The sequence below is a fragment of the Colossoma macropomum genome, unplaced genomic scaffold, assembly GCF_904425465.1.
Source record: "Colossoma macropomum unplaced genomic scaffold, Colossoma_macropomum, whole genome shotgun sequence".
Classification (NCBI taxonomy): domain Eukaryota; kingdom Metazoa; phylum Chordata; class Actinopteri; order Characiformes; family Serrasalmidae; genus Colossoma; species Colossoma macropomum.
Genome location: NW_023494786.1, coordinates 32,085,603 through 32,111,076, shown reverse-complemented (window position 1 = coordinate 32,111,076; position 25,474 = coordinate 32,085,603). Strand labels below are relative to the sequence as shown.

The window sequence follows — 25,474 nt, the reverse complement described above, 5'->3', positions numbered from 1 at the left end:
TGCCTTAATAAATCGTGGCCACACATTAGGATCTCGTTCCCATGCCTTACTAAGTTGTGGCCACGCATTAGGATCTTGTTCCCACACCTTACTAAGTTGTGGCCACGCATTAGAATCTCATTCCGATGTCTTAGTAAGTCATGGCCATGACTTCATTATCTCATTCCCATGCCTTACTAAGTTGTGGCCACACATTAGAATCTCATTCCCATGCCTTACTAAGTTGTGGTCACACATTAGAATCTCGTTCCCATGCATTACTAAATCATGGCCACGACTTCATTATCTTGTTCCCATGCCTTACTAAGTTGTGGCCACGCATTAGGATCTCATTCCCATGCCTTACTAAATCATGGCCACGACTTCATTATCTTGTTCCCATGCCTTACTAAGTTGTGGCCACGCATTAGGATCTCATTCCCATGCCTTACTAAATCATGGCCATGACTTCATTATCTTGTTCCCATGCCGTACTAAGTTGTGGCCATGCATTAGGATCTCATTCCCATGCCTTACTAAATCGTGGCCATGATTTTATTATCTCATTCCCATGTCTTACTAAGTTGTGGCCACACATTAGGGTCTCATTCCCATGCCTTAGTAAGTCATGGCCGTGACTTCATTGTCTCATTCCCATGCCGTACTAAGTTGTGGCCACGCATTAGATCTCATTCCCATGCCTTACTAAGTTGTGGCCACACATTAGGAACTCATACCCATGCATTACTAAATCATGGCCACGACTTCATTATCTTGTTCCCATGCCTTACTAAGTTGTGGCCACACATTAGGATCTCATTCCCATGCCTTACTAAATTGTGGCCATGCATTAGGACATTCCCACATCTTATTAAGTCGTGGCCACACATTATTTTTATTTATACAGGGTGTCACCAGCGGGGCTCTGTACAGTTGCCTTTTACACTGTGTCAACAATTCATGACGAATGGACCAATAGAAATGCACCAAAACTTACAATAAAACTGTTACATTAACTTTTGTAGAAGATTAATCACATTTTTTCTTCTCCTGCTTTTAAAGTGACTGTTTTGAAGGTTTTGTTTCAGCAGAGGCAAAATGTTCATGAGGAAAAAGAAAGTATATGACTCTAAAATTAACGACAGAGATGTGAACACAGCCAAAACAGAAGCACAAACATACGCATTCACATAATTATGTCTGTTATGTTGATATCAATTTGGTCATTTTGATATTTTACATTTTCTTAAATAAAATAAACTTTGATTTTGTTTGAAATATATATATTTGAACACAGATTTATCCATCGAGTCTGTGACTGTATGTATGTGTGTTCAGTAGGCTTTTTTTTAAAAGCTCACCTCAGAAAATGAGTGATATTTAGGCGCCTCTTTGATCTGACGGAGAACACCAGCAGAATGAATGCTGCAGTGGGCCACGGCGCTCTGCTTCAACCGGCTCCAGCCTTTCTCCCCATTTCTCTGCTGCTGAAGCTTCTGCTGTCAAAGTCTGCATCGTAGGCCTGCCTGTTTTAGGTGTGTCACTCCTGAGGATCACTACACTTCCATCACTACTATGTGATAAATGCTCTATATGCTCTTTCTGTGGTCTGCAGCGTCCTCTTGTGGCCAGTTTAAAACAACACATTTCTATTCCCCAGTGTAAAAACCACAGGTTAATGGTTCTTTCCATTGCCTCCCTAGGAAGATGGCCTGGCCTCATCTCTCTTATTGTAGCTATTTTTTTAGTATTTATCATATTATGGATGACAAAAAAACTCTTTTACACAAAAAACTACCAATCTGTCCAGCAGTGCGTGTAGATTCAGCATAACTGTTTGAAGTATGATACATGTGACAAGTAATGAAGCTAAATACTTAACCTAGTATGTGGTATGTGGTTGTGTGTAGTTGTGTGGTATGTGGATGTGTGTGGGATGTGGACGTATGTGGTTGTGTAGTTTGTGGACGTGTGTGGTATGTGGATGTGTGTGGGTATGTGGACGTGTGTGGATGTGTGTGGGTGTGTGGTATGTGGATGTGTGTGGGTATGTGGACGTGTGTGGATTTGTGTGGGTGTGTGGTATGTGGATGTGTGTGGGTGTGTGGTATGTGGATGTGTGTGGGTATGTGGATGTGTCTGGGTGTGTGGACGTGTGTGGGTGTGCGGGGTGTGGATGTGTGTGGGTGTGTGGTATGTGGATGTGTGTGGCGTGTGGTATGTGGACGTGTGTGGGTGTGCGGGGTGTGGACGTGTGTGGGTGTGCGGGGTGTGGATGTGTGTGGGTGTGTGGTATGTGGATGTGTGTGGCGTGTGGTATGTGGACGTGTGTGGGTGTGCGGGGTGTGGACGTGTGTGGGTGTGCGGGGTGTGGATGTGTGTGGGTGTGTGGTATGTGGATGTGTGTGGCGTGTGGTATGTGGATGTGTGTGCTGTGTGGTATGTGAACGTGTGTGGTGTGTGGTATGTGGATGTGTGTGGTATGTGAACGTGTGTGGTTGAGATGTTTTATCACACCGGTGTTCAAGGGAAAACAACCTGAGGAGGGAAAAAAGTCTTCTTGTTAACCAGGTTTGTCTTCAGTAGGAGTTTTGTTGAAATATTTTGTGATCTAATATCTGAATTTAACTTAGTTTTGCCTGGTGTGGAGCTGTTTTCCTCCAAAAACAGACAGACATATAGGCAGACAGACAGACACATAGAGACAGACAGACAGATAGGCACATAGACAGAGACACACAGACAGAGATAGAGAGATAGATAGATAGATAGATAGATAGATAGATAGATAGATAGATAAAGCAATCGCATTTAGTGATGCAACCATAGAACAAGTCTGTATTTCAGTTTTAGTTATAAGACCAACGGCCTACAGTAAATTAGGGTACTTCATTTGTGGGGCATTAAGACCCTGGAGGTGCCGGGTTGGTGAGAGCTGGTTGAAGGCTGGAGGGGAGACCTGGGAGGACCACAGAAAGGCGTGGCTGATCCTCTTTACTCACACACACACACACACACACACACACACACACACACACACACACACACACACTGGTTTGTATTCCTGTCTTTATGGGTCTTTCCTTTGTGCTTCTGTATGTGTGTAAATGCTACTGTGCTCCACTTAACCCAACACTAACTGGGAGTGAAAAATACAGCAGATATTATAAAACTTACACACAATTTCACAACACGTTTCACAACATTTTAACACAAACAGTGCACTAATACTAACACATTTAAAAAAAACTACCATTAAAAACTGGGAAGAATGAATTTTACTCAACATTTCACATCCTGTACTGCATGAACATTTACTGAAGATAAAGATTTATTCAAAACCTATATCACACGAGTGAATAAGTAATTGCTCCCTAAACCTAATAACTGGTTTTGCCACCCTTGACAGCAACAACTGCAATCATACCATTGTGATAACTTGTGATGGGTCTTTTACATCACTGTGGAGGAATGTTGCCACACCCTTCTTTGCAGAATTGTTTTCATTTGGCTACATTGGAGGGTTTTTGAGTGTGAACTGACCGTTTAAGGTCTTGAGACCTGAATTGAGGTCTCAAGTCAGGACTTTGACTCAGCCATTGTGAAATCTAAATAGCAAAGTTTATTTGTGTAGCGCTTTTTTACAACAGGTGTTGTCACAAAGCAGCTTTACAGAAAAATCAGCATTAAAGAAAGAAAACCGGGGCCGAGCCCCCATGAGCGTCACCAATGGCGACAGTGGCAAGGAAAAACTCCCTAAGAGCAGGAGGGAGAAACCTTGAGAGGAACCAAGACTCAGAAGGGGAACCCATCCTCCTCTGGTTGACGCTGGATAGCAAAACATTGTTAGTATAAGGTATTGTAGTACACAACGGGGGAAAACAGGTGGAGCAATGGTTAAACTGATTAGTTTAGTTTAATACTGTTTCTTTTGAGGCACTGAGAGGTGGATTTGCTTGTGTGTTTCAGATCTTTGTGTTGCCGCATAACCCAAATGCGCCTGAGCTTTAGGTCACAAACTGACAGGCGGACATTCTCCTTCAGGATTTTCTGATAGAGAGCAGAATTCATGGTTCCATCAACTATGACAAGTCATCCAGGTGCTGCAGAAGCAAAGTAGCTCCAGACCATCACACTACCACCACCATGTTTCACTGTTGGTATAATGTTCTTATGGTGGAATGTGGTGTAAGCATTACGGCAGATTTAACGGGACTCTTCCAAAAGTTCCACCTTTGACTCATCATTCCATAGAATATTATCCCAAAAGTCTTGGGGGTCATCTAGATGTTTATGGCAAATGCGAGGCGAGCCTTTGTGTTCTTACGGTCAGCAGTGGTTTGCGCCTTGCAGCTCTCCCATGGATGCCATTTTCACCCAGCGTCTTTCTTATTGTGGAATCGTGTACATTGACCTTAACTGAGGAAAGTGAGGCCTGCAGTTCTTTAGATGTTCATCTGGGTTCTTTTGTGACCTCCTGGATGAGTCGTTGAAGCACTCTTGGTGAAAGTTTGCTAGGTTGGCCACTCTTTGGAAGGTTCACCACTGCCCAGGTTTTCTCCATTTGTGGATAACGGCTCTCACTGTGGTTCTCTGGAGTCCCAGAGCCACAGCGATGGCTTTGGAACCCTTTCCAGACTGGTAGATTTCAGTGACTTTGTTTCACATCTGTATTTGAATCTCTTTAGAACGTGGCATCACATGCTGTTTTTTGAGACCCTCTAGCTGCGTCACATTGCCAGACAGGTTCTATTTAAGTGATGTTTAGATTCAGCAGGTCTGGCAGTGATCATGCCTGAGTGTGGCTGGTGAAATTGAACCCAACAGTCAAGTAAATTTGGTTAACTAGATGATTTAGTAGCTAAGGGGGCAATTACTTTTTCACATAGGGCCAGGTAGGGCTGAACAGCATTTTTCCTTCAGTAAATGAAATCATCCCTGTCTAATATTGATAGTAGTTTGATGATTTGAACCGTTCACATGTGACAAATATGCAAAAATAGAGGAAATTGGGAAGGGACTAATACTTTTTCACAGCACTGTATGTTCAAAGAAGCGTATTCATAATCACAAAAGGAAATTTATCGTGATAACGATGAAATATTGTTATTGTTTTCCTCAAACCCTAAGCTTAATTTCAGCAACCCAAGTGTCACAATGTGAAAGTGTTTTATTTATTTATTTATATTTATTTTTCTGTAGTAATTTATTTTATTGTGAGAACATAAACATCAGGAAACACACAACACAAAAAGCAACAATACACAAAAACGTTCAGGGGTCTACAAACATGAAGAGACAATAAAAGAACACAAAACTATCAGTTTTCTTGAAAGCAAGGAAGAAAGATTTGGCGCCACTGAATTCACATTTATGAATATAATATCAGTCAGTCAATCAATCAATCAATCAGCCTTCATTTCAACATGGAAGTACATTGAGGGTGACCCTCATTTACAGTGTAGCCCAGCGAGTTCAACAGGGACTGAAAGAGAAAAACTAAAATGAAATTTATCAACTAAAATCAAAATCAGCAAAACAAAATGGACATAAATATTTATAAAGGAATAAAAACAACAGTTCAAATAAGAAACAGACATAAAATAGCAAGAAAATAAATAATGAAAACAAATTAAAAGTAAGTAAAAGAGCCAGCTAAGGAAATAAGCAATAATAAAAAAAACTAAAAATCTTTATTAAAATCATTTAATAAAATAGTAAAATAAAGTAGAACAGCAAAACAGCAAACATCAAATAAAACCGTGCAATGAAATAGTGAAATAAAATAGAACAGAGCAGAAAGGAACTGAGATCAGATCAAAGAGGAGATTAGAGGTTTAAAATGGTGGAGTGACACCACCGAGCGGCGCTTTAGAGTTACTGTAGTGTGTTCCAGTTCACTGGTGCACTGTATTAAAGGTGTACATGATATTTAGCAAATAAGAAGATAAAATTTATTGTAAAATTCTTCTCTTCTTTCCCTTTCTCATAATTAAACATATCAAAGATGATCTTCAAAGCTACAAGGGAACATCTGTTCAATTATTTTAAGCAAATTCCAAAAGATCAGATCAAAACGTGGTTGTATGAGCAAAATACAGAAGAAAAACACTTTCGGCTGCAGTTTTACAGAAATATTCACTTTTAGTGTCAGGATTGTGCCTCTTAACCTCTTATTCTCCAGGGTATATTTTGGTTTGTCCATCTGAATTTACATGACCAAATCGTAAGGCAATTTATTCAGTAACTGCATAAAATAAATGTACATTTTTATTTTATTTATTTATTTTTTTGTAAAAGCTCCCCTCAAATTAACAGAAAATGTGTTTTATATCATAAACATGTGCTTACAATTTACTGCCGAAAGCCAAAAATCTTAGACGCTCTTTGTATTATTTTATAAAAATAATGTTTACAGAGCAGATCACTGAAGAGACGCCATCTGTTTATAGTTTATAGCTCAGATTTGTGGAAAAATGGGTCGACTTTCAGTAGAAAAAAAAATTGTGAGTTCAGCTTCTTTTATTATAAGGGTTTAAAATTACATCACCCATCTATTTGACTGGAAAGAAGACAGTTACAGCTCTCATACGACCCCCACCTTTAGAATGGAGCTTATGAAATATGACAGTTATGAAGAATATGACGAAGTGCGTTTTGGAATCACCGGTGGTCTCAAGGAGTTGAAGTCTTTGCTGGATGGAATCTGTGCATCAGTTTAAAGGTGTCACATCTGCTGCCAGTTCCCCTCCACACCAGCAGGGGTCTCACTCTCTAGAATACTGAGACTCTAGCTAACACCTGTTCCTCATTAGCAGACATTTAGTAGAGTATTTAAGGAATGGGAGACAATGATCCAACTATTTATATATTTATTTATGTTTGTTTATTTGACAGGGACAATACAGATAAACATTGTTATATAGAATAAAACATAGAAATATAGATATAGGGCAGCTAGCTGTTATCAGTGGTGACAGGCAGGTCCATTTAGCACCCAGACTCTTTTAATATGGAGCAATGCTGTTATAATACATGCAGAATGTGGTTTTACATTGTCTTGCTGAAATAATCAAGGCCTTCCCTGAAAAAGACGTCGTCTGGATGGAAGCATATGTTGCCAAAACCTGTATATATCATTCAGCATCAATGGTGTCTTCACAGATGTTCACATCACCCATGCCATTTGCACGAATGCCCCCTATACCATCATGAATACTGGCTTTTGAACCAATAAGCTGGGTGGTCTTCAGCCTGGAGGACACAGTGTCTACGATTTCCAAATAGAATTTAAAATGTTGATTTGTTGGACCACAGGACACTTTTCCACTTCCCCTCAGTCCATTTTAAATGAGCTCCAGCCCAGAGAAGGTGGCAGCGTTTGTGGATCCTGTTTAGGTACAGTTTCTTCTTTGCATTTTAAAGATATAACTTGCATTTGTGGATGCAGTGATGAACTGTTTTCACAGACAGTGGTTTTCAGAAGTGTTTCTGAGCCCATGCAGTGATTTCCACTACAGAAACATATCTGTTTTTAATGCAGTGCTGTCTGAGGGCCCACAGATCACGGCCAGCAAATACTGGTTTTCAGCCTTGTCCCTTGCATACAGAGATTTCTCCAGATTCTCTGAATCTTTTAATGATATTATGTACCGTAGATGATGAAAAGCAAAAGTTCTGCTGTTTTACGTTGAGAAATGTTATTTTTGAATTGTTGCACTATTTGATCGTGCAGTCTTTCACAGAGTGGTGAACCCCTCCTCATCTTTACTTCTGAAAGCCTCTCTGAGATGATCTTTTTATACTCAATCATGTTACTGACCTGTTGCCAATCAACCACTAGGTTTTTTTTTTAACATTACACAACTTTACCAGTCTTTTGTTGCCCCCTGTCCCAACTTTTTAAATTTTTTTTATAAAATGTTGGTAGTAATTGTTTTTTGGGGGCCATTAATGTTTTTTTTAAAAATACATTCTAGGCCAAAAGTTATCGTATAACAATGTTTCAGGCCTCGAGCGATGTATTCATAACCATTTCATATAATAACTTTCTGTGAGGGAGCTTTTAGAGGTGGACGTCTGGTTCCTATCACCACCACTGTGAAGAATTGTGGCTCGGTAAGTTTCTCTAGAACAGAACTTTTCACACCAAACCACTCTGAATGATTGTTTACATCTCAACTATTTATACAGAAAATTTGAAAAATTGGTGCAGTTCCCCTTTGAGATGTTATCTATACTCTCCTATATACTGATAGCCCAGTATTTTGCATTTGCACTTATCACGAATGACTTATTTTTGTAGAGAATGTGTTTATTGTCTTGAAAGTGTGCATATTTTCCATCATTCTGTTGCCACTTGGTCACCACAGAGAAATGGACTCACTGCCTCTGAGGCCTCAACAAATTCTGACCATTAAAAATCTGACAGTGCGTTATTATTCGGCCTGCTGGTGTAATAGCTTTCATATTTACCTCTAAGCATATAAACCAGGCATGTAAACACACAAATTTATCTTAAAATCTTGTTTCCAGAGAACCTGCAAGATGCACACACACATGCACACACGTTTGTTTCTGTGAATTGTGGGGACATCCCATTGACTTCCATTCATTTTCTGGAAACTTCCCCAAACCTTAACCCTAAATGCGACTAGCCTAACACTAACCCTTACCCTATCCTTACCCTTAACCTTCACCTTACCCTCAACCTAAAACATGCCTTCACCTTAAAATGTAACGATTGACGTTGTGGGGACCTGGTTGTAGTCCCCCACAAGGGTGAAAGGTCCCCACAACGTGGCATAAACACACACCCCACACACACAGCCCACAAAACCCAACGTGCGCGATTTGATTGAATCCCAAAGAAATAGGAAGTTTCGCAAGCGATTTGTGCTCGGTATGAGAAGCACGAGGCCGTGTGTGGTTTCGCGCGCGCTTTGCTTGCACATGCATGACTTTTTTTAAGCTGCCAAATCAGAGTCATAAATGCATTAATGCACAAATGCAGTGCGGGGCGGATGCGCGAGGCCTCAGCGCCGTTTCCGTAAACATGAAGTGTGAAGCGAAACGGGGAGGAGGGCGGAGAGAGGGAGAGAGAGAGAGAGAGAGACAGAGAGCGAGTGAGCGAGAGAGAGCTGCGCATGCGCAGCGCAGGAAAAGAAACCCCGTCCAGACTCTTCATATCTCAGAGAGCAAAAGCGGAGTGCTGCAGCGCCCATCGATCTGGAGAGAGAGCCGGACATTCGGGGGGGTTTTATTCGTCTGCGTTTCCTCCGGCCAGGTGGGATCTGCACCACATCCATCCGTCAGAGCAGCCATGTCCATGGGGAGCGACTTTGGGAACCCTTTAAGGAAATTCAAACTTGTTTTTTTGGGGGAGCAGAGCGGTGAGTGCTGGGTGTGTTTTATTTGTGCCTTGTTCAGATTCTCCCGTTCCACCTTAAATGGTGCAGCAGTTACATTGTGGCGCTGTATGAATGTAACTGCTACACCATTTAAGGTGGAACGGGAAAATTCGAACAAGGTGCTGCCCAATAAGCTTCGTGAGATCTAATCACTCTAAATACATTCACTAACAGCATTAGACACCATGCATGCTGTTGTATTAGGGCTAATAATAGTAATAATAATCATAACAATAATAATAATAATACTGAAGCAATTGTGCAGTAATGTCAGTCTGGGCGTGGTGGCGGGTTCTGCTCGTGTTCCTAGTGTTGATATCCAGGAGAACAGTGTTGGAAACGATGAGCGTTTCCCATGTTGTCCAGTGGAGACACACCCAGGTTGGGATCCTTCAACTTGGCAGCCTTCGCGCGCCATAGAACCACAATAACGCCTGTAATGAGGGAATAAAGGCCGAGCAGCACTGCAGCAGCAGCGCCGGGCCGCCCTATTACAACTCGTATGATCGTATCGGTGAGTCAGCGTGTGTGGCGGCGAGCTGTCGTGATGAAGGTGATCTTGAGCTTTGGGCTGCTCTGCTGTCTGTATGGGAGAAGACGTAATCACAGTGTATGTGTACGGGCGCGCGTGTGCGCGTGCGCGTGTGTGGAAGCACTCCCTGAGAAAGATGTCCTAACCTATGCCGTATGGAATACAGGCACGCGACATTGTGCATTTGCTACTGTGGCGTCACAGAGGGGAGCTATTGTGGCGTCATAGAGGAGGGCCGCTGTGGCGTCATAGAGGAGGGCTGCTGTGGCGTCATAAAACAGAATGTTGGTGCAGCGGAGCGGGAATGTTGCCAAACCCTGCCGGAATAAAGAACATTAGGATGGTTCCAATGATAGTTTTCCAGATGGTTTTCCCAATGATGGTTTTCCTAATGATGGTTTTCCTCATGGTTTTCCTAATGATGGTTTTCCTGATGGTTTTCCTGATGGTGGTTTTCCCAATGATAGTTTTTCTGGTGGTTTTCCTAACGATGGTTCTCCTATTGATGGTTTTCCCAATAACGGTTTTCCTGATGGTTTTCCTAATGATAGTTTTCCCAATGATCCTTTTCCTAATGATGGTTTTCCTAATGATTGTTTTCTTAATGATGGTTTTCCCAATGATGGCTTTTCTGGTGGTTTTCCTAACAATGGTTCTCCTAATGATGGTGTTCCCAGTGATGATTTTCCTGGTGGTTCTCCTAATGATGGTTTTCCTAAAGATGGTTTTCCTAATGGTTCTTCTAATGATGGTTTTCCTGGTGGTTTTACTAATGATGGTTTTCCTAATGATGGTTTTCCCAATGATGGTTTTGCTGATGGTTCTCCTAATGATGGTTTTCCTGATGGTTCTCCTAATGATGGTCTAATAATGGGAATTATTAAACCATCCTAATAATGGGAATTGGCCTAATGAGACCACTAGGCACCTTTAGATCCCATTCGGTAACCATCAGATGCATCTGGAATCAGTCCCACCTGTTAAACCATTAGAATCCTTTACACTGTGATATCAGTCCTTTAGCAAAACGCTAAATGCCATAAGTGGCTGTTGGGCACCACCAGGAACCGGCAGAACCTTTTCATGGTTTTATAATTGTTCAGCTTTTTTGGAAAACTGCTGCCAGCTGTATAGGCTTCCTTTACAAATACGTGTGGCCAAACAAGTGGCACTGCTTGCAGCTGTTCTGTGGCCACATACGAAGCAGCAGTCAGGAATCACAGGCATTTTGAGGCAGGGCAGCTTTAGGCTTGGGCCTGCTCCTCAGTTACCCACAGACATGGGAAAAATGTGTGGAATGCTGCTGTCCAGGGTCCTGAAGCGTAGCACTGGTTTGGATATTGGGAACTGTTGGTTTCCTGATAATCCTGCTAAGATATCTAACCTCTGATAGGGTCTGTAGGTGCGTTGTCAGACCCAGTATATGATACGCCCATGAATCACGGCTCTTAGCCTGTACCGATTTTCTGAAGGCAGCTTGAGGAACAGGCCTGACCTGTAAGGCCTGAACAGAGCAGGCCTCTGTTGGTGTGGGTGTGAGCGCAGTCTGAGGATTAGGCCTAGTGCACTCTGCAGTCTGCATTCTGACACTTTTCTGCTTTCTGTTGGCAAAGCAAGACAGGGTGCAGAGCATAACCCCTTGCCAGGGCCCACCAGCAGGCCCAGAGTTTTATTACACACTTCTATAACCTAAGAATAGCTCAGTTTGCATTGAAGTCACTGTAATTACTGAATAATAAGCATGTAATAAGGAAGTTATTAATCATTCTTGTGCTTGGTGTTGTTATTTGTGTGTGTGGGAACTAATTGCTACATGTGCTGCCACCTGTATTAGCCATCTTTCATCTTACTGAGGTTCTCCTGGTTAAATAATGTTTAAATAATAAAAATAAAAGTGAATGTTTTGTATTAAGTAGTTGGTCGGTTTGTGACGAACATGTGATGATGATGTGATCATTTGTGTTTAATGTGACCATGAAATTGAAAGTCTTTCATTAATTATTTCAAATACAGTGCAGTGTAGCTGTCCTTTAAGGGTTCTTTAGTAAAGAACATGGTTCTATATAGAACCATTAACACTCATAGAACCCTTTGCATGATTAAAGCGTTCTTTGCTTCGTGAAAGGGTTCTTCAGATTGATAGAGATGCTGCAGATGGTTCTATTTAGCGCCAAAAGGGTTCTTCTGTTATTGACATCATAACCATAGTAGAGCCCTTTTTGGTGCCATCTAGAACCACTTTCAAAACGGTGCTATATAGAACCATCTACAGCACATTGATCATCAATCCAAAGAACGCTGTCACGATGCAAAGAACCCTTTAATCGTGCAAAGGGCTCTTTAAGTATTAAAGGTTCTATATAGAACCATTTTATTTACTAAAGAACCCTTGAAGAACCATCTTTTTAAGACTGTAAGCTTCAGTTCACTCAGTGTATCCTAATGGTGAGTGTTTCCTCCTGTTTTCTCTTGCAGTTGGAAAAACCTCATTGATTACACGGTTCATGTATGACAGCTTTGACAACACTTATCAGGTACGTCATCAGTTCCTTCTTCAAGGTTCTTCGAAGGGTTTTGATTGCCCAGACTGCTTCTTTCAAACGTTATTGATCTGGTCCTTTTATTTTTCTCTAGGCAACAATTGGAATCGACTTTTTATCAAAAACGATGTATCTGGAGGATCGAACCGTAAGAAAACTGTTTCTGTATCTGCTGTGGTTTATTTCAGGCCTGCACAGCATACTGGTTATTAGTCATTAGAGCAACACTGACCTTATAGTGATATATCACATATCTGTGAAATGCAAATGAGCCTCCCACAAATCGCTGACTTTCATCATTTTGGTCAAAAATGTACTGTATTTGAATGTATTGTAAGACAGATAAATAGCAATATATAGCAGTGTAGTTATATAGCATTTATGTCTATATTATGCAGCCCTAGTTTACGGTATGGCTGTGGAAACATGTGTAAGCAGTAAATGCAGGGGTGGGTTGACTGGACCAATGGGGCTGTTGCCCAGGAGCCTCTCACTACCAGGGGTCTTGAGGAGCCTTGGACCACAGGGTTGGGCATAACATTATGACCACCTCCTTGTTTCTATGCTCATTGTCCATTTTATCAGCTCCACTTACTATATAGGTGCACTTTGTAGTTCTACAGTTACAGACTGTAGTCCATCTGTTTCTCTGCGTACTTTGTTAGCCCCCTTTTACCCTGTTCTTCAGTGGTCAGGACCCCCATGGACCCTCACAGAGCAGGTACTATTTGGGTGGTGGATCATTCTCAGCACTGCAGTAACACTGACGTGGTGGCGGTGTGTTAGTGTGTGTTGTGCTGGTCTGAGTGGATCAGAAACAGCAGTGCTGCTGGAGTTTTTAAACACCTCAGTGTCACTGCTGGACTGAGAATAGTCCACCAACCAAAAATATCCAGCCAACAGCGTCCTGTGGGCAGCGTCCTGTGACCACTGATGAAGGACTAGAGGATGACCAACACAAACTGTGCAGCAGCAGATGAGCTATCGTCTCTGACTTTACATCTACAAGGTGGACTGACAAGGTAGGAGTGTCTAATAGAGTGGACAGTGAGTGGACACAGTGTTTAAAAACTCCAGCAGCACTGCTGTGTCTGATCCACTCAGACCAGCACAACACACACTAACACACCACCACCACGTCAGTGCTACTGCAGTGTTGAGAATGATCCACCACCCAAATAGTACCTGCTCTGTGAGGGTCCATGGGGGTCCTGACCACTGAACAACAGGGTAAAAGGGGGCTAACAAAGTATCAGAGAAACAGATGGACTACAGTCTGTAACTGTAGAACTACAAAGTGCACCTATATAGTAAGTGGAGCTGATAAAATGGACAATGAGCATAGAAACAAGGAGGTGGTCAGAATGTTATGCCTGATCGGTGTATGTAACCAATTTTGTATTATAATGTAAAAGAATTCAGATCCAAAGTGCAGAAGTTCAGTCATGTGCAGAAACACCATCTGGTCAAGTTACATATTTTGATTTTCTAAGTGAGAATAACACATCGTCTACAGGGAATAAATTTAACCCTTGTGTGGTGTTGACATGTGTGTTACTCAGTGGTCTGCTGGACCCACCGCATTATTGTTTTATTAAATCAACACAGCCATATCAATTTATGTAAAAATACCAGATGTTTAAAATATCACAAGTGTCCAGCGTAGGGTTTCCTTTAGCAGCTGTAGCCAGTCAGCAGCCTGTCCATGTCCATGGGTTATTTTATATGCTCTTCACAGAAAATGAGTAAAGGACAAGAATCTGGGATTGAAATAATAATAAATCACATCATTTTTTCTTTTGGTAAACATTGAAAATGGGTCCCACAGACCTGAACAACACACAATGGATTTTGTCTGCAAATGTCAGTGCAAAATATCTGTTTATCTGCTTTATTTATCATGTTGGAAAACATTAACACATAAAACATAAAATTTGTATTAACTTTTGCATGGACCTAGTTTTGTGGGCTTTTTTTCATTATGTTAAAATATCAACAAATAAACAGTAATTGTGTATTAAAATGTGCAGAAATGTGTTCTCTGTAGAGGATGTGTCCTTATTTTCACTTGTAATTTGACCAGGGGTGCCCACACGTTTGCGTACAGCATAAGTGACAGGCTATTGCACAGGAAGATAATAATAAAATAATAATACAATTTTAAAATAAAATATAAAAAAAATTAAATAATAAAATATTATGACAATTATTTTTTTCAGAGATCATTTTTAAAGATTTAGTTTAATAATAATGATTTATTTAATCATTTAGTGTCTGTTTTTATTGGCATTTTTACAGATGTGCTATTGTCAGACTGCAGGATTGGGGGGGGTGGGAGATGGGGGGGGGTGGTCTTTGACCCCAGGGGCCTCATAAGACCCTGATCTTTCTGTGAGTAAACTGTGTTTTTTTCCACAGGTGAGGTTACAGCTGTGGGACACGGCTGGTCAGGAGCGTTTCCGGAGCCTCATTCCCAGCTACATCCGAGACTCCACGGTGGCTGTGGTTGTGTATGACATCACAAGTGAGCCTCACACATTCATGCGTTCAGACAGTGGAGCCAACATTAAAGGAAGACTCCAGTGTTTCTCAGCCTAATCTCTGTCTGCTACGTCTGCAGCATCAGTTACCATGACGATCATTTTGACGTTTTCCTGTAAAAAAACAGAAAACCAGCTGAATCGAAGTTCACCTACAGTAGAAGCCAATGGGCAGCTGCTAAAATGTAATCGTATGATATGAATTTGAGCTCCAGCTGTTCCACTGTATCAGTACAGATGTTAGGATGAGTCAGACCGACAGAATCTCTTACCAAAGCTGTTCTTATGAACTTTTATCCAGCTACACAAACAACACTGGAGCATCAGTAAGAAAGATTAGCTGACTTTCGCTTTCCCAGAAGTTTTCTGCATGGCGATCAGACGAATCCTGCGAAAACTCGGCACTACAGCTGCCACAGATTTTCCCTCCTGACGACTAGTCCAGCGTCTGAAAGAAACAATTACACAGCTTCCAGCTCTAATCATAAACTACACAGATTTACAGCTTAATTTACATCATTTATTCAAAGAATTGACTGAAGAATTTTTTTTGGTGCTGTGCAGACCATTCTGTTTAGACTACAGTCTCACAGTAAAACTATTTAATTCAAACCTTAAATATTTATAAGGATTATATTCTGATCTATTTAAATTCAATGCATTAATAGCGATAGTAATAAACAAATATATACAAAATCATCATTTATAGGGTTCTTTTTTAATGGGATGTGTCTGTCCCCAAACCCTAACCCCTAAATTTACACTTGTGATAATAATAGTAATACTATTAATGAATGAATAAAAAAAATGTTTTAAGTTTTTAAAAACTTTTAGTTTTATTAAAATTAAAAAAAAACTTGCTTACTCATATTTTTATGTCACTACTGAAACACAAAGTTTTAGTCTGTAGGCGGAGCCTTATTTTAGCCAAGCCCTTAGATTTTAGAGCAGGAAGTGAGACGGCATCCCTGTTAGATCCCATTTTTAGATCCCATTTTGAAGCAAATGTGTCCCGAAGTCTGAAAATCAGTGTGGAACATTAAGAACTGTCACTACCGAAACAGATTTTCTGAAATTAAGTACTTTTTGTGTTTTGATTTTTTGTTTGTACAGCTGTTCAAAGCTGTTTGCTGGTCATGTACTGGCTGCGTTTTTGAGCTCAAAATGAGCTAAAATCATCACCGAAACAGTCACTACTGAAACGCTTGGTAAAGTTTGGGAGTTATGGTTGTTTTGGTAGTGACAAAATGGAATGTTCAGTCATTAGATTTAATAAAATAATCATAATTAAGGTTTAGAGTCACTCAAAGCAAAAGGGTTTTAGTCTAAAGTCCAAGATCAGTTAAAAATCCCAAATATGTTTTCAACTGATTTTGAACCAGTTTGGTAGAATGAATATCCACCAGCTTCTTTATCATAGAAAACTGTACAGCACGCCCAAAGTTTTACTCCACACGTCTAAAATCTAAGAATAGCTCAGCCAGTTTGCACTGAAGTCCCTGTAGTTACTGAATAATAAGCCTGGGTTTTTCAAGGGGCTGAACATTGAGATGGTTCTTTGAGTTGGTTCTGTATAAAACCGTTGACTTTGTCAAAAAACCTACAACAAATCCATTTTTTAAAGGTAAGGAATTTCATCTCCTGGCCTTTGGCTTCTTATTATAAGTGAGTTTTAAGTCAGTGGGGTTTCGGTTCTCTTCTGTTCAAAATGATTGTTCATTATAATCAATGCTACAATACACACTGCAAAAAATGATGTCTTAGTGAGTAAATTAACATCTTAAATGTAGTCAGTAGATCTACTGTTTCTCATTATGAGGCTGTTGTAAGAATATTGTGAGATTATTTAACTTATTTCTAGACATTTTTACTTGTTTTTAAGCAGTTTTATCTTATAAAAGTGTCTTATTTCATTGTCAGATCATGTTCCTTGTTTTAATCATTATTTCTTGAAATGAGCAAAATTATCTTCATTATTTCTCAAAACAAGTAAATTAATCTGCCAATGGAATAAGACACTTTCACCAGATAAAATCACTTAAAACAAGTAAAAATGTACAGAAACAGGTGGAATAATCTTATAATATTCTTACAACAGCCTCATAATTATATAATATATGATAAATATTAGATTTATTGACTACATTTAAGAAGTTTTCACTTGTTAAGATATTATTTTTTGCAGTATGTTGCTTTAAACTTAGCAGCAACTCATTATCTTAACAGCACTGATTTTATTCCGATTGCTCTGTTTAAAGGTGACCTTGTTGTTCGTTCTTTCTCCAGATGTGAACTCCTTCCAGCTGACCTCTAAATGGATTGATGATGTCAGGACAGAGAGGGGGAGCGATGTGATCATTATGCTTGTGGGCAACAAAACAGACTTAGAAGAAAAGAGGTTAATTCATTTTAGACTGAATTGCACAGTCGTTATGCTTCAGTGCTATTATAGGCTACGTTCACATTACCAGGCTGAAGTGGCACAAATCAGATTTTCTGCCCTAATGTGACTCAGATCTGATGTTTTCAGAGCTGTGTGGACACAAATCTGATCTTTTCAAATCCGACCTGAGTCACTTTCATATGTGGTCCTAGATCAGATACGTATCCGATTCATGGCCATGCGACCTTAATGTGACGCTCAGATCGGAATTCATGTGCTTTTTTCCACTGCCCCATCATTCAGCGTTACCATGGCAGCAGCGCCGAACAGAAGTTAAAGCCTGTAAACGGTGGAAAAGCAGCTCATCTCACCTTTTTCTCCTTCGTCTCGCTCTAATAATGAAGCTGAGAGCTGATCAGAGTTAATGATCTTCTCAGCGAAGCTCGTTCTGCTCGTTAGTTTGTGCTGATGATGCACGTGATTCATTCACGTGACGTTACTGAGTAGGATGAGCTCATGAGGGTCATTTCAGGACGCCGTTTCGTCACATTAATGACAGATTTGAGTCACTTACCTAAACGAGTGTGAACCATCGTGTCAGAGAGATCGGATTTGAGCAAAAAATCTGATTTGAGCAATGAGACCTGTAATGTGAACGTAGCTGTAGTGTCTGTGTTTTTCCTGTTTGCTACTCAGTTACTCATGTTAGCTAGAGCACTGCAGTCGACCCTGAATCCCATGAGATTTCACCCTGTTCTGCTTCATCAGTTCAGTCTGCTATTCCCCCCATAGCAATCTGTCTTTGCACAGAGGTATATTATGAATGTCAACCTTAATGTAGCCGTTGTCATGGTTTCTTCTTCCATTTCAAGCCCAGCAGTTGCACTTCAGTCATTAACTGAGCCGCCCACGTAGCTCATCAAGACACAGTGATTGGTCTGGCTAAATAAACTGCCAGTGAAATGGCTCCTAGTTCGAATAATGGCAGACTTCATCCATGAAGCGGAACAAAGGGAATGTTAGCAGGATTCAGTGTTTCTTGTTGTTTTTCTTTTGTTTTCTGCTTTTTATACCAGACTGGGTTAGAGTGATAGTTGGGTGAAAACTCAGATTTACACAGTTTCCCCCCCTTATGGTGAATGTAATCCACTGTAACATCAGGAGAGACAAAGAGGCAGGATGGAGGTGCAAGGCCTTGGTTTTGTTAAAAATCCATGACACGAACACTACTGAACAAAATACTGAAACAGAGAGAAAACCAAAGACAGAGGGACATAAAGAAAACTAGAAAACAGACAAGAGATAAACAAAACAGAGCCTGAGAGGACAAAACACCAAGCAAACAAAAAAGCAGACAAGCAGGGGCATAAATACACATGGAACAGACCGGAGAGGGCGGGGCTACAGACAACAGACAGGTGAGACAGATAACAAGAAGGCAGGAGCAGGGAGGAGAAAACAGAAAGACAAGGACAGGGCAAGTTATATGTGTCCAGTTATGCCACAGCTTAGTCTCACTCCTCACACGGTACTACCAAGCTGGGAGGGTGAAGGCCAGTTTATCTTATTGAGCTGCCGCTAATGTAACGTCATTGGGCAGCTCAACACGCTTGGAGGAGAACATTAACTGCTAATTCTGTTATGTTAGCTAACAGACGCCCGCGTTGGCTAGCATCACTCTGAGTGATGGGGGAGAGAGCGAGACATCCTGCCCACCCAGAGAAAGAGAGAGAGGGGACAGATGCTCTCTTGTACTCCCAGCCTTAAAGTGGAAATAGAAATTATCAGTAATATTTTATGAACGTTGACAAAACTTTCTTATTCAACAGGAGATCAGTTGTTTGTAGATGCTGATATGTCGCACTGGAAATTTATTTTGTGATCAACTGTTTATTGCCTTTTATATCACGTTTTACAACAGGGGTGGGGAAAGGAAGAGTTAGGGGAGGCAGGACGGTGGCACACACCGATCAGGCATAACATTCTGACCACCTCCTTGTTTCTACGCTCATTGTCCATTTTATCAGCTCCACTTACTATATAGGTGCACTTTGTAGTTCTACAGTTACAGACTGTAGTCCATCTGTTTCTCTGATACTTTGTTAGCCCCCTTTTACCCTGTTCTTCAGTGGTCAGGACCCCCATGGACCCTCACAGAGCAGATACTATTTGGGTGGTGGATCATTCTCAGCACTGCAGTAACACTGACGTGGTGGTGGTGTGTTAGTGTGTGTTGCGCTGGTCTGAGTGGATCAGACACAGCAGTGCTGCTGGAGTTTTTAAACACCTCAGTGTCACTGCTGGACTGAGAATAGTCCACCAACCAAAAATATCCAGCCAACAATGAAATTAAAGATGCAAACATATTAAATTCGATTTTGGCTCGGTTTCCTTTTATTTTATTTTTTTATTTATAACCAAAACTATATCGATAACCACAACAACAGTTTTTTTTGCAGGAATCAGTGTTGTTATGTAAAGCATTGTTATCACTCAAAGATAGTTTGATGGAAAAAGCTACCGTGCAGCAACAATCATACATTTTTAATGCATTTTTATCGTTTGCAGGTTACACAGATTACAAGTCAAGATGCTGATTGGTGGGGTATAAGGTTATAATTACTGGTCAGCTACATTAGCCTCATAGCTCCGGTGCAAAACCAACACTAATCATGTCTTGGCTGATTGGCTACATTTGGTGAAAGGGGGAAACTGTGTACATTTGGATTTGTATCATTTTAATCAGCTGTATATTTCATGAACAGGCAAATCACGATCGAGGAGGGCGAGCAGAGGGCCAAAGAGCTGAACGTGATGTTCATTGAGACTAGTGCTAAAACAGGCAGCAATGTGAAGCAGGTGAGTCTGATAGCAGCACAGAACCTTCCTAATTCTCACCACAGGCTCAGCAAAACAGTGCAATCCTTGCAAAACGTGCCGCTTTGATCTGATTTAGCTGGAGGGTCAAGCCAACCCTACAGTGCTTTATCAGCTCATCCTGCGCCGCCTCTCTGGTTTAAACTCTCTCTGCTTTGGTTCCTCAGCTGTTCCGGCGAGTGGCTGCTGCTCTGCCTGGGATGGAGAGTCTGGATGACACTAACAAAGAGGGCAGTATCCTTTCACTCACCACTCACATCCACTTGGCTTAGTGTTTAGTAGAGGTGTAAAAATGCTTCGGTAATGTAAAAATCCAAGAAACACTAAGGCCCAGTCCCATTTCTTATTTTTACCCCTACCCCTCGTTTTCGAGTGTCTCCTTGCCCCTTGGAACTGAGTTATAAGGAATAGTGGTTGAAATCTTCCCTCTGAAATGGGACCCTCAAATAAAAAGAGCATTACTTCATTAACAGCTACCAGCGCTGCTCTGTAGGCGACCCTGCCAGTCTGCAGTGACAGCAGAGGAGGGTAAAGTTCAGCTCCTCACTGCTGGGCTTTAGTTACATTTAGGGCACCATATGACTTCAAAGAGGGGGGCAATTATTTATTATCATCCACCACTAATTCTTCAGTGATATGACGCTCAGATATTCGCCAGCTTCTTGTTTACAGTTTCCAGTTCCACCTTAAATGGAGCAGCAGTTACATTCTGGCGCTTCAAGCGTCAGAACTGCTGGACTATTTAAGGTGGAACGGGAAATTTAGCTAGCTAGCCACCGAGACGTCAGCGTAGTACTGTCGATTTTTTATGCTTGTTATGAAGAAAAGGACCATAATACATTGAAACTGTATTAAACTAAGATAATACAGTGGTTATTGTAACTTTTAATAGAGAAAATTCTCACATTTGTGGGTTTCCTTGGTCTCTTGTTCTCCGTCTTGCCGGTTTTTCCTTTTTTCTCATATCACTCTGTTTGGAGTCTCTGAAAAACCTCCGTTTGGAGGGTCATGTAGCCCCAACACTTCACCCTACCCCTCTATCTCAACAAGAATCAGGACACCCTACCCCTAGATGTGAACATGCAAAATGGAGGGGTAGGGCTAAGTGGTAGGGGTGAGGCGTGAAATGGGATTGGGCCCTGGTGTATTGGTCATTTTGTATTGATTATATTGTACATACTACTTTGTTAAGATTTTTTTTTGAAATTCTGAAGCGGAAAGGATTTGTGTTGAAAGATTTTATGATGCACTGAAGGATTTTCTAAAAAAATGAGTGATTGTGATGAATGGGTGTCACGTTTATATTAGCAATCATGACAAAAGTTTGGGAAAAATGTACTCAGTGCTGCAGTCATTTTGATTTAGCATAAGAGCACATCTGTGGCTGAATCGCTCCTTACTTTCTATATTCACACAGCACAGGTCATGAAACTATGGCTTCTACACCCAAATAGTGCTCTGAAATGTTGGAGTCGTACAACTTTGGCTGAATGTAAATGACTTTCTGTTAGACATTCACTGCATTTATGTCTGGAAGGCAGATATATAATGACCTACATAGTGCTCACTACATAGGTAGTAGGAGGTCATTTAAGAGAGCCTATATTTTGCTCAGCTTTGTTTATGCCATTATTATAGCGCCTAACAGAATAGAAGGAGAACCTCTCAAGTAGATAATCAAAGCTTTTCACTGGTAAACATGCAGGATAGCTCACCAACCAGGCAGAGAAGAGTGCAAATCAAACAGTAGAAGCCATATCGCCCCCTGCGCTTCCTGTAGAATATTACAGTCTGTCAGAACGACTGTGTGGATCATATGAACATTATAGAGGCTTTTTAAATGAAACAGTAGAAGCCGTATCGCCCCCTACGCTTCCTGTAGAGTATTACAGTCTGTCAGAATGACCGTGTGGATCATATGAACATTATAGAGGCCTTTTAAATGAAACAGTAGAAGCCGTATCGCCCCCTACGCTTCCTGTTGTGTATTACAGTCTGTCAGAGTGACCGTGTGGATCATATGAACATTATAGAGGCTTTTTAAATGAAAGAGTAGAAGCCATATCGCCCCCTACGCTTCCTGTAGAGTATTACAGTCTGTCAGAATGACCGTGTGGATCATATGAACATTATAGAGGCCTTTTAAATGAAACAGTAGAAGCCATATCGCCCCCTACGCTTCCTGTAGTGTATTACAGTCTGTCAGAGTGACCGTGTGGATCATATGAACATTATAGAGGCTTTTTAAATGAAACAGTAGAAGCCATATCGCCCCCTACACTTCCTGTAGAGTATTACAGTCTGTCAGAATGACTGTGTGGATCATATGAACATTATAGCCTGTGTTGTGTTCAGTAAAGCAGACACTAGACTTCCTTGACAGTGAACCTCTCAGTGATCGACATCAAGCTGGACAAACCGCAGGAGCCCCCGGCCACCGAGAGCGGCTGCTCCTGTTAGTACAGCGCCCCCTCATGGACACCTTCATTTACACAACCTGCTTGTTCTGTTGCTTCCCATGGGTCAGCATCCAGTTGAACGTAACGATTGGACATAGGCTTTTTACATCCGAGTGAGTGGCCCGAAACTCTCAGATGTAAAAATCACATCCACACTGTCAACACAGATGCTAAAGAAAGAGCAAAAATATTACGTACACTTACAAAACAAGGTAAAGACATGCTGTCGGAATTACGTAGGGAATGAAATGACACACGTTCCATTTTTTTCTCTGACATTTCTTGGAAAAATTTCATGTTAGGTTACGTTTTGTATTTTTGTACATGAAGTGAAGCGCGAGATGATGCCTTCACAGATATAGTGAGTATGGAACAGGCGGTAGCTGCAGCGTATAGGGTCATCATTCTTTCTTATACCCCATGCATGTCAGCCCGGTTTCCCCTACACGTTATTAGTAATTAAGATAAGGCCGTGGAGATAAGGGGAAAGGCAGTATGGCCTTGCGTAGGCCTGTCCAGACAAAGCTGAGGCAGTGAAAAAGGTTACTTGATTCTAAGGTGTGTCGTTTCCACATGAATATAATATATTACATCAACACAGTTATGTAAATGATACACTTTTGAATCGAGTCAATGCAATGCAGCACTTTCTTCCGTGCAGATTTAGCAGGACATACTAATAACTTATCGCATTTGTTTGTGTTTTTATGTGATTTTAATCACACACTTCGACCGGTCACACATTCACTGCCCCCCACCAGTCAGCTTTGCATGTTTTTTGGTTCACTTTAGTAAACTGAGCCGTCCACAGAGAGTACAGTTCAAAAAGGCCGGATGCGTGTTCACTGTTGAGATCTGCCGTGCTGTACTGTACTGTATATAGTATTTATATTGTCATTAACATCCATCAAAAAGGTTAGCGTTCACCTGTATGAGTACGTTCTGAAATGATAAGGGCTTCACCTTTTGGGGGGAGGGGGTCTCTTTCTCTCCCATGTTATGATGTTGATCATTTTGCTGTTAATCCTTATATGTTAACCCAACAGACAGTCTGTTATTTATTGTTTAATTATTATTATTATCATTATTATACTTTCTTTTGTTTTGAAGACAGCTAAACTGTTTCAAATTGCATTGTACAGTGGGTTGCTGTTATCTTGTGACGAGAGAAAAGTGACATCAGGGCTGAAGTGAGGAGGAATGTTTTGATATTTTGACGATATTTTGAGGTTTCGCTCAAATTTGAGCTCTTTTTGTCTGTTTTTTTCTCTCCGGTTTTGTTGCTGCACTGCGAGCGGTGGCCAGTGATTTTGCTTATTTGTGACCTCTAATACATGCACTTTGTTCCAGTGTCCTGAAAGAAGGAAACATGTCGCCGTCCACGCCGTAAAGTGATGAAATACGACGAGTTTTGTCGCGGTCCCCTTCGTGAGTGTTTAGTGTAGTGCGGTCCGTCGTCCTTCGAGCACATTTTGGGTACGTGTGTAGGGTGTAAACACAAAACGATTGTTGTTTCCCACATGAATGGACACTTTCCTGTGTGGATAAAAGTCCTCAGATCCAGACAGGAAGTACTAAGCAGAGCAAAGCTGGGGGAGAATGTACAGAAACGTGGTTCGAGTCCACTCTATAAGATTCAGGTCATTGCACCAATATGTTAAAGGAATGTGAACTGTTTACTTATCACAGTAGTAGGACTAGTATCTGTACTATTTCATTATAATGTCTTATTTGATATATATATATATATATATATACATATGTATATTTTTTTCTGTTTACATGAATGCACTGACACCACTGTGTATAGACGTTTATATATTAATTTCGGCTGTTTTCGGCCCTTGTAAAGATGTTAAGGTTAGGTCAGTTCATTTCTAGTGCCAGTAATTCTTCCACTAGATATGATATAGATAGGCTAGAAGAATGACCGTCGTTTTAATGGTCAGGAATTAATGTTAAAGAATCACTGGAAACCTTAAATCTTGTCACAGCAGCTGACAGTTAAAGAAGCCACAGGAATAAATAGATTTTAGACTCGTCACATAATAATTCATCTCATATTAATCTCATATTTAACCTGTACTGTCCAGCCTCTTCCTTTATTACCTTCCACTTTTGTGACACTAGTGTGCCTTCTGTTATTCTAACACCAAAATGCAAAGCTCTCATTGTATGGCTATAACCGCGAACAGGTACGACGTGGTGAGGTGGCGGTCACTTCAGCTGAAATGACCGACCCCTGCGCTGGATGGATTTAAGACGTTCATGTGATGAAATCATTCCTTTAGAGAAATCCTCTGTTCACTCTGTCCATCACCGAGGTCGAAAGGTGTAGCAGGTCCAGTGTGAGAGGATGCTGAGAGTGTGTATGATCAGAGGCCCCGGCGGTGCCGTGAGCTCGCAGGGCAGTCTGGGATTGTGGCCATGGGCTTGAGCAGAGCAGTGCAGTTGGCTCTCTATTCATTCTGTACGGACATTTATGAGCATGACATCTGTCTGAAAAGATCAATAAACTCTACGTGTTAATACCACAAACGCTCACGGCTCATTGGTTTTCTTTCCACTCTTATCTAGTTTATCGTTAAAAAATAAACCAAGTATCACAGCTCGGCTGTGTGACATTTCAGTACGAATGGACCAATAGAAGCTCTCCAAAACTGGAAATAAATCTCTTTACATTGACTTTCATTTAAAGTAAATAAGCTTTTTGTTCTTTCTGTCAAATTACCGTTTTAGAGATACTTTAGCTTT

The 25,474-nt window shown here is 41.0% G+C and overlaps 1 protein-coding gene across 1 annotated transcript; it reads left to right on the top strand.

Moving 5' to 3' along the window:
* Positions 1-9,125: 9,125 nt before the first annotated feature.
* rab6bb (RAB6B, member RAS oncogene family b) lies at positions 9,126-23,682 on the top strand. Its single transcript, XM_036565364.1, is given in 9 exon segments — positions 9,126-9,192; positions 9,195-9,371; positions 12,397-12,455; positions 12,556-12,609; positions 14,880-14,985; positions 17,288-17,399; positions 20,150-20,243; positions 20,429-20,495; positions 22,657-23,682. Coding segments are annotated over 9 exon segments (801 nt in total). The 3' UTR covers positions 22,722-23,682.
* The last annotated feature ends 1,792 nt before the right edge of the window (positions 23,683-25,474 follow it).